We start from the raw sequence: 10,473 nt of genomic DNA, 5'->3' as shown, positions 1-10,473 counted from the left end.
TTTATGTTTATTATAGGTCTATATGTTATGTTTATATGTTCAATAAACTTCAAACCTTTATTGGAAGGTAAGTGTTGCGTCAAAACTGTTGCTGGAGCAAAGTGTGAAAGCCACAGATGACAAAAACTGGCCTAAAGTCATTTGTATTACTTGCAGTACAAATAAATATTGCATATATCAGTAATGTATCAGATACTGTTTCAAACATTTATTAATAGCTATGGCGGGTACATTATAAGCTATTACAACAAATTAAACTCATCCCTGATAATAAACATTTAGTTTACTTCAAAATGCTTCTTCAACTTTGATGGCGAATTTTTAAACTGCACATTCAACACAACAAACTGGGGCTCTTTTCAATAAGTCCAATTTAAACAGGCATTTAAACTTTACAATTATATCGGGAACAAAACACTGAAAAACGGGAATGAGACTTTCCAACTGCAGCAAAAATGGCGACATCTGCCGATGACTTGATGACAATGCTTGCTCTGAAGCCTCCGGACAATTTCCAGCAGCCAATCATAGCGCAGCGGGGGCGTGTCCTGCCCCTGACTTCCGCCGCACGTCTACTTTGGTTTCCGGAGTCATCACTGCCGCGGCGGGCGGGTACATGGCGTTTAATCATTATTTCTGATTCGGTATTGAACTGAATTCAGCCTCCACACAGGACGCCCATCACCATTTTGAAGGTCTACGACACCATTTGTTAAATGTCATCATGTGTGTAAACTCGTTTCGGTGCGCGTTGATGCGTCTCGGCCTTAGTTAGCTTAGCTTAGCTTAGCTCGCTAGCCGCTAACAAAGAGAAGCACACAACACGTGGGCAGGAAGAGACCAAGTGTGACTTTGTTGGCATTATTGTGTCAAAATGTCGGCGAGAACGACACCAAAGGACGAGGAGGAACTCTTTGGAGGAAAAGAAGAGAACGAGCAACATTTTCAACCGCTGGACGACTTTTGCGAGCAGCCTCGAATTGTGCTACACGCAGCAGGTTTGTACACTTCTTATTACTACTCCCCCTTGCTTAGCACAACTATATAGCGTTAAAAAAACAAAACAATAAATGCAGTCCTCATAACTGTACACTAGGGGTGGGAACCTCTGGGTACCTCACGATATGATACGGTATGCAATACGAGGCTCACTATAACGATTATCTCGCGATATGACGATACTGCGATTATCGATATATTGGTTAGAAAATAAGTCCACGATAAATCTACTCAAGACATAAACTGATGTTTTTTCAATGACAAAATAGTTTATTTTCATACCATCACTGAAAAAAACATATTAAAACTGGTCTCTTCTTCAGAGTGAGTAATTTAGTGCTTTTTTTTTTTAAAACAAATACGAATGTCTTCTCAACAGAGAACTTTCTGTGAACTTGTGTCTTTCTTAAACACTACTGTCATACAACATGCCAGTCAGTTTCATAGTCAATTGTTTCATTTGATAAATTTAAATGAAATTTAAATTTAAAACTAACATTGCCGATGTAATACACATTTTTCATAGAAACTTATGCAAAACTGGGTCACTCGCTGGACAGATAAATGTCTTACACAAGTAAAAGTAAGCTCATGCTTTTCTTTCAAAGAAAAAAAGAAAAAGAAAAGCAAAAGAGCAGCACGTATGATTTGAGGTCCCAATCACTGATGGAATGCGTGTAAATGGTAAAAAAAAAAAGATAGATGTCCATCCGTTGTTGACTCGCTGGTAAGACCTACTCGTGACGACTCAAATGCTTTAGTTTAGCCCCGATCTCCTCTTACAAAGTTGGAATTCTTTTTCTCAGTGAAATGACCGGTTATTTTACCTGGTTGTCTTCAGTCGTGGTCTGGCTATTTGTATGTGTTCTTTTCTCCCTTCGTTTTGTTAGCGAGCCTCCGCTCTCGTGTGTTAGTTTGCCATGACTCATTTCTTGTTGCACATTCGGGAGCTTGAGCTGAGCTCCATTTCATTTTGTAACTATCACAGCGTTGCGTTTTTCGTGTCGTTTTGCCCCCGCTTAAACTCAACGAGCAAGACATCTCCCTCGTGCCCCTGACGCCTAACGAAATCACGTAGCGAAAACCATCATTCACAACTACGCTTACGGGTGGAAATCGATTGCAAATATACGCAGAGATGCTGTGCGTGATCAACTTTGCCCTTGGAGAATTAAATTAGCAGACAGAGAGAGAATTAGCTCTTACCTTTAGCACGTCTAGTCCTCGATGATGCCGCTCTAAGTGGCTGTCATATTCGTCATGTTTCCAGTGTAGCTATTGTGAGACAGTTCTTGCACCAAGTCCGTCTCGTCTCTATTCCATTTGATAAAATCCGAAATGTATCCATTCCACATATATCCGTATCGAGATATCGTCACGCCCCTACTGTACACTAGGGCTGGGTATTGCCGCCAACCCCACGATACGATACGTATCACGGTACAGGGGTCACGATACAATACGTATCGCGATACATATGTATCCCAATACTTGATCTTCGAGGCGATACGTATTCCGATATAAACTTCAAACTTTTTTCATATGGAGTGCCCTTGGCAAATGACTGTGTTACCGTGGATTGTGTTAGCTTGGAGCTGCTAGCGGCTGGTCTCTGTTTCCGTTTGTTTTGGCTGTTGGTGTCCAGTTTCGGGGTCCGTAGGGAAGTCGAATCTCTGATTCTGAGTCTGGGGACTCTGAGGTGGGCTCACCTATCTCTGGGGTCAAAGTCACTGAGGTGGTTGGAAAGCTCCTTGGTGGCAGGGCCCCAGGGGTGGATGAGATCCACACGGAGTTCCTAAAGACTCTGGATGTTGTGGGGCTGTCATGGTCGACACGCCTCTACAACATCGCGTGGACATCGGGGACAGTGCCTCTGGATTGGCAGACCGGGGTGATGGTCCCCCTTTTTAAGAAGGGGGACCGGAGGGTGTGTTCCAACTATAGAGGGATCACACTCCTCAGCCTCCCTGGTAAGGTCTATTCAGGGGTTCTGGAGAAGAGGGTCCGTCCAGAAGTTGAATCTTGGATTCAGGAGGAGCAGTGTGGTTTTCGTCCTGGCCGCGGAACGGTGGACCAGGTCTACACCCTCAGCAGGATCCTCGAGAGTGTGCGTGGGAGTTCGGTCAACCAGTCCACATGTGTTTTATGGATTTGGAGAAGGAGTTCAACCGTGTACCTCGGGGAGTCCTGTGGGGGGTGTTTCGAGAGTACAGTGTACCGGGCCCCCTGATGCGGGCCGTCCGGTCCCTGTACGGCCGTTGCCAGAGTCTGGTCCTCATTGCCGGCAGTAATTTCTAGGCGCAGCTGAAGCGTTCAGGGGTTCCGGTTTGGTGGCCTCAGCATTGCATCTCTGCTCTTTGCAGATGATGTGGTGCTGTTGGCTTCATCAAGATCCCCAACTCTCACTGGAGCGATTCGCAGCAGTGTGAAGCAGTTGGGATGAGGATCAGCACCTCCAAATCCGAGACCATGGTCCTCAGTCGGAAAAGGATGGAGTGCCGTCTTCGGGTCGGGGATGAGATCCTGCCCCAAGTGGAGGACTTCAAGTATCTTGGGGTCTTGTTCACGAGTGAGGGTAGGATGGAGCGAGCGATCGACAGGCGTCTGCAGTGATGTGGATGCTGTATCGGGCTGTTGTGGTGAAAGAGGAACTGAGCTGCGAGCGAGCGGTCTGGCCGAGGAGGCAGCCCCGACCCACCTTTTTGTCGGACAAATGTTTTGCATTTTCTGTTTTCAAGACATATGGGCTTTCGTTGTTTGCCTTGACGCTTAGATGTCTTCCTTGGTCTACCAGTATACTTGACTTGAACAACCTTCCCATGCTGTTTGTACTTGGTCCCGACCTTCGATACAGCTGACTGTGAACAGCCACATCTTTCAACAAGTTTTATAATCCTGTCTTTGGTCTCAAGAGACATCTCCTTTGTTGGAGCCATGATTCTTGCCAATCCACTTGGTCCAGCAGCCCTCTAAGGTGTTATAACTGCACTGTTTTTAACTGCTGGATAACGAGCAGATCGCATTTGAGGCAGGTTCCCAATTAAGGAAAGGAAATTGACTGGGTGTCCTTATTTTCTACTCAAAATGGAGTGATTGCATATTTTTTTTGTCTCAGAATGGAGTAATTCCATATTTACTTCCCTGCACTTGCTCATAAAAGTAGCATTGACTGACCAGCACAAAGTTTTTTCCTCACTTCTTTTAGTGTTTCTGAAAACCAAGATGTTGCACTTTGGAATGACCTTACGACTGTTTCATTCTTTTTATCTGAGTTTGATCTACACAATAAAACGTCTGAGTGAGTTGTCCAAGACTGGTGATTCCATACTTTTTGCTAGGGGTTGTAGCTACGACTTCCTGTTGTTGATGCACGTAGGGCCGCCCACCATCTTACGTGTGTCTTGCCGGCGGCAACAAATTCATTCAAGCTTTTATTTTGCGATTTTGATGCAGATTGTTTGTTTTGTTCCAAACACAAGACATGTAGCAATGTTCATTTTCTCCCTTTTCAGTCTAAAGAGACCACAAACAAACCCTAGGAAGCATCTTACTTAGTCGTGGTGAATTGGAGTAAACAATAAGTGTCCGTGCGGAACCGAAATATTTGTCCTGGACGTCCAGGTGCCACAAATATGTTTTTTAAAATAGATTTGACGCATGCATTTTTGCGTCAACTGCTGTTTCTGGTCGACCAAACCGACTTGGTCGACTTTTATTCCCAGCCCTAGGCCAAGCCAAATGTGTGTTTTGTCTTTGTAGACGTCGGCGAGAAATATCTTCGTCCTGACGAACAGGAGGTGAAGCCTCCTCATGTTAAAAAGGAGGAAGAACATCCTCACATCGAAGAGGAGGAAAAGCCCGTTCCTGTCAAAGAGGAGGAGGTTGAGGATGATGTCACCAAGTCGCCACTGACCTTCGCCCCTTTAAAGGGTGAAGATGAAGACAAGGGTGAGAGTGAGGAGGATGGCGGGGCGGAGCTTCCAAGCAGCAGCTCAACTCAACACATGACGACAGAAGGTGATGCAGAACACTGGTGACCACCACAGGCGCAAATTCATGATGACATAAGAACTAGAGATGGACCTATATTTTTTTTTTTCAGGGCCAATACCGATGCCGATTATTAGTAGTCAAGGAGGTCGATAACCGATATTTGAAGCCGATTTTAACAAAGGGGGGGGGGGGGGTAATTAGTTTACAATTTTTCAAAAATACAAAAGCCAATCTTTACTTTGTTGGATTGTCTAAAAAGTGAAAGTAAGCAAGTAAATACCATATCACTCTAGTTTTCAAAGGCAAATATTTTTCCCCCAAATTAAAAAAAAACAAAAAACACCTGAAATCTTAAACTTCACATTTCTGTCACAAAAACAGAAGATTGCCATCTCTTATAAAGTGAACTGAAAATTTCGATAAATAGCTCTCAGAGACTAAACTGTTTTTAGATTGACCTTATATCGGCCGTCAGATTTTGAAAAAGGCCAATGCCGATATTCGTCAAAATGCCCAATATCGGTGCCGATAATCGGCCTGTATCAGTCTATGTTATATATATGTCTGTTAATATGTTATATAACTGTTAGGAATGTTCTCAATGTGATAAAACATTGAGCTCAAAATGGAGTTTGAAAGCGCACAAAACACGGGAAAAAGTTTCGCTCAGAAGTCAACTTCTGCAACAGACAAAAGAACGCAAACTAGTGAAAAACCTTCCGTCCATCGATCAAAGTGCTCCATGTACGGTGTTGTCGCCAACCCTTTTTTTTTTTTCAACTCACACTTGAAATTTGACTTGACCAACCCAAATATTTGTTGGGAGTTAATAATTGCACCTCGACCGTCACACATAATCCGCTGTCACTTGTTCCTCTCGGCAACGAGTGAGCAGGAAGTGACAAGTGTTGTCCTGAAATGTAAAAGTAAATTCTCGACTAGAAACAGAAAATTGCAGTTGGGGTCTTCATTGATCTCAAAAAAGCTTTTGATACAATTAACCTTTCTATTCTAGTAAATAAATTGGAACGATATGGGATTAGAGGAGTTGCTGGTGACTGGATTAAAAGTTATTTAAAAGGAAGGTTACAATATGTTCAAATGGGGCAGCACATATCTGGACAACTTGGCATTGCTTGTGGTGTTCCCCAGGGGTCCGTATTAGGGCCAATATTATTTAATATGTAAATTAACTCTTTTACTGCCACACGTTATCAAAAACAACCCCCAAAGCCAGCGGATTTTTAGCATTTTAACTTATTTTTTGATGTAAACTGAAAATTATATTGTTTTTCTACATATATAACATGGGTACCACATGAAAGATCACATTCCATTCTTTCATTAGAAAAAAAAAAGTGTGTTTCTACCTTATTCCGTTCTTTAGTAATCACCATTTGAAAACAGGTAATTTGAGTGACATTGAGCGAAAATTGGAAAAAAGATACATTTTCTCCACAACAGTGACTTTCATACTAATATTTTTTGTTTAGTGACGCTCCGTCAAATTAGGTTTAATGTGACAAAGGCTGTGATCATTCACGACAGCCTTGAAAACGTTCGATTTCATCAGATTGCGTCATGGTTCATTGTAATTCGCAGCTCTAGTTAGGGCCCGAGCAGCTTCCGCTGAGAGGTTAAATAAACTTGATTTGAGTTGAGTAATTCCATACACCGGCAGCCCATTGACAAGAGATACAATGCTGCCATCTGCTGGCCATAGTTAGTGGATGTTTTTGATTTCACAACTCATTGACCTGGCTGCGCTGCACTTGGATGTTGCACTGACCACTGATATATTAAAAACTAAAAATGTAGTTAACTTGAACTTAACGTTCATGGCGGCATACGTCGTGATTTTACTAAACGTTATTAAACGTTTTTGGCGGTCAAAGAGTTAATAACATTTTCAATGTGTCTCAGACATTCAAACTTGTACTTTTCGCGGATGACACTAATATATTTTATAGGGGTAATAATTATAATGAGCTTGTGAGTGCTGTGAATAATGAACTTGATAAAATAAAAATGCGGATTGATATGAATAAATTATCGTTAAATGTAGAAAAAACAAACAATAATCTTTAGTAAATCTAGAATACATTTTGAATCGCAGATAACTATAGATGGCATCCTAATTGATAATGTAAGTGAGATTAAATTTGTAGGTGTTATAATTAATAAATTTATCTTGGAAAGCTCATGTCAGACACACAAAAAATAAAATCTCTAAATGCCTCTCAATTTTGAGTAAAGTAAAGTCATGTCTTGATAAGGATTCTCTCCGTACATTATATTGTACGCTGGTCCTCCCTTACTTCACATATTGTGTTGAAGTGTGGGGTAACACCGACCAGTGTACAATAGAGCCATTCATCATATTACAAAAACGTGCTTTGCGGATTATACATAAAGTTGGATTTCTTGAACATACACACAATCTTTTTGCGCAGTCAAAATTACTCAAATTTAAAGATCTAGTTAAATTTAATACTTTGATAATCTGATATAAAGCATTTAATAAATTATTGCCAATTAATCTACAACAGTTATTTCAACTTAAAGAGTTAGTTCATAATTTGAGAGGATATGGAGACTTTATAATGCCCAAATTTAGAATAAATTGCAAACGTTTTTGTGTGTCAGTATGTGGTGTGAAATATTGGAATAGTCTGGGTACTCGACATAAGCCATCCCAAAATATTTTCAGATTTAAAATGTTATATAAAAACATGGTTTGGTCACAATATGTCGGAGGACCTTGAATTTATAAATACTTGGTGTAAATGTGTCCTTGCTGCTACTACTGCTGTTATTGTCTATTACTAAAGTTATGTATGTTTATGTCTTATTCTTGGAATATATAATGTATTACCATCGTTGGTATGAACCATAAAAATGTGATATCTGTTACCTACGAAAACATCACCATTATTAGCACTTAATAATTCAGTTAATGGTATGCCATTATATTGTCTATATATATGATAAAAACATTTTTAAGATAGCAAGATGGTAACTTGCAGGAAGTATTGTATATTTGTAATTTTATAGATTAGAGACGGGGGTGGGATTAAATAAATTTTCTTCTTCCCACTCCCTTTCAGGCAGAATCAAATTTTTATTTTTTCTCTGTTCATATTATGAAACTACAGTATGACTTGTTGTTGCTGTGTTCAACTGTACACTATTGCCTGAAATAAATGAAAATGAAATGAAATGAAATGTGTTTCTCTTCTTGTGTCCTGCAGATGTCGGCGAAAAATATCTTCGTCTTGATGAACAGGAGGTGAAGTCTCATGTGAAAGAGGAGGAAGAGCATCCATATTTTAAAGAAGAAAAAAAGACCCTTTGCGTCAAAAAGGAGGAGGTTGAGGATGACGTCACCAAGTCACCAATGACCTTCGCCCCTTTAAAGAGTGAAGATTAAGTCAAGGGTGAGAGTGAGGAGGGCAGAGGGGCGGAGCTTCCAAACAGCATCGCAACTCCTCAAAACATGATTCCAGAAAGTGATGCAGACCGCTGGGGATCATCACGAGCAAAAAGTGATGACATAAGGTCCCTTTCTTCTCATGATGATGACAATGATGATAATCTGGATGGTAATGATGAACACGCTGATGGTGACAGGTCATGTCACGCTGACGGCAAATCTTGGGAATGTTCTCACTGTGGGAAAACATTGAGTACAAAAGGACGTTTGAAAATTCACATGAGAACACACACTGGGGTAAAACCTTTTGCTTGTACCCACTGTGACAAAAGCTCTGATACAAACTCATGTTTAACAATACATACAACACACACTGGGGAAAGACCTTTTACTTGTGCACACTGTGGCAAAGGTTTCTCTGACAAGTCATCTTTAACAGCACATATAAGAAGGCACACTGGTGAGAAACCTTTTCCTTGCTCAGATTGTGGCAAAAGCTTCTCTAGCAGGTCAGCTTTAACAAAACATAAAAGAATCCATACTGGCGAGAAACCTTTTACTTGCTCAGATTGTGGCAAAAGCTTCTCTCGGAAGTCAAATCTTAAAGTACATACAAGAACACACACTGGGGAAAAACCTTTTTCTTGCACAGATTGTGGCAAAAGCTTCTCTTTGAAGTCACATTTAACAAGACATACAAGAAGACACACTGGCGAGAAACCTTTTCCTTGCTCAGATTGTGGCAAAAGCTTCTCACACAGGTCAGCTTTAACAGTCCATACAATAATCCACACAGGCGAGAAAGCTTTTCCTTGCTCAGATTGTGACAAAACCTTCTCTGACAAGTCAGCTTTAACAACACATACAAGAAAGCACACTGTCGAGAAACCTTTTTCTTGCTCAGATTGTGGCAAAAGCTTCTCTTTGAAGTCAAATTTAACAGTCCATACAAGAACACACACTGGGGAAAAACCTTTTTCTTGCACAGATTGTGGCAAAAGCTTCTCTTTGAAGTCAAATTTAACAGTCCATACAAGAATCCACACAGGCGAGAAACCTTTTTCTTGCTCAGACTGTGGCAAAAGCTTCTTTCAGAAGGAACATTTAACAAGACATACAAGAAGCCACACTGGCGAGAAACCTTTTTCTTGCTCAGATTGTGGCAAAAGCTTCTCTCACAGGTCATATTTAACAATACATACAAGAAAACACGCTGGTGAGAAACCTTTTTCTTGTTTAGATTGTGGCAAAAGCTTCTTTCAGAAGGAACATTTAACAAGACATACAAGAAGCCACACTGGCGAGAAACCTTTTTCTTGCTCAGATTGTGGCAAAAGCTTCTCTCGCAGGTCAGCTTTAACAGAACATAAAAAAAACCATACCGGCGAGAAACCCTTTTCTTGGTCAGATTGTGGAAAACGTTTCTCTGCCAAGTCGTATTTAAAAAAAAAACACACACAAAGTCACACACTAGGGAAAGACCTTTTGCTTGTGCACACTGTGACAAAGGTTTCTCTTTGAAGTCACATTTAACAAGACATACAAGAAGACACACTGGCGAGAAACCTTTTTCTTGCTCAGATTGTGGCAAAAGCTTCTCTTTGAAGTCACATTTAACAGTCCATACAAGAATCCACACAGGCGAGAAACCCTTTTCTTGCTCAGACTGTGGCAAAAGTTTCTTTCAGAAGGAACATTTAACAAGACATACAAGAAGCCACACTGGCGAGAAACCTTTTTCTTGCTCAGATTGTGGCAAAAGCTTCTCTCGCAGGTCAGCTTTAACAGAACATTAAAAAAAACCATACCGGCGAGAAACCCTTTTCTTGGTCAGATTGTGGAAAACGTTTCTCTGCCAAGTCGTATAAAAAAAAAAAAAAAAACGCACAAAGTCACACACTAGGGAAAGACCTTTTGCTTGTGCACACTGTGGCAAAGGTTTCTCTTTGAAGTCACATTTAACAAGACATACAAGAAGACACACTGGCGAGAAACCTTTTTCTTTCTCAGATTGTGGAAAACGTTTCTCTGCCAAGTCGGTTTTAAAA

The 10,473-nt window shown here is 40.8% G+C and overlaps 2 protein-coding genes across 2 annotated transcripts in view; both read left to right on the top strand.

Moving 5' to 3' along the window:
• The first annotated feature begins 595 nt into the window (after window positions 1-595).
• Window positions 596-8,422, top strand: LOC144012276 (uncharacterized). Its single transcript, XM_077511724.1, has 3 exons — window positions 596-998; window positions 4,759-5,016; window positions 8,244-8,422. The coding sequence occupies exons 1-3, from the start codon at window positions 875-877 to the stop codon at window positions 8,420-8,422; spliced, it is 561 nt and encodes a 186-aa protein (XP_077367850.1). The 5' UTR covers window positions 596-874.
• The window catches only part of LOC144009248 (uncharacterized), a 68,634-nt gene continuing 66,547 nt past the window's right edge, over window positions 8,387-10,473 (top strand). Inside the window, exon 1 of the mRNA XM_077508909.1 lies at window positions 8,387-9,828. Within this exon, the coding sequence (XP_077365035.1) occupies window positions 8,489-9,828 (1,340 nt within the window). The 5' untranslated portion in view covers window positions 8,387-8,488. The remainder of the gene's footprint in view (window positions 9,829-10,473) is intronic.

The sequence above is a fragment of the Festucalex cinctus genome, chromosome 1 (genome assembly GCF_051991245.1).
Source record: "Festucalex cinctus isolate MCC-2025b chromosome 1, RoL_Fcin_1.0, whole genome shotgun sequence".
Classification (NCBI taxonomy): domain Eukaryota; kingdom Metazoa; phylum Chordata; class Actinopteri; order Syngnathiformes; family Syngnathidae; genus Festucalex; species Festucalex cinctus.
The sequence above is the reverse complement of the archived record's forward strand: the minus strand, read 5'-3'. Positions and strand labels throughout refer to the sequence as shown.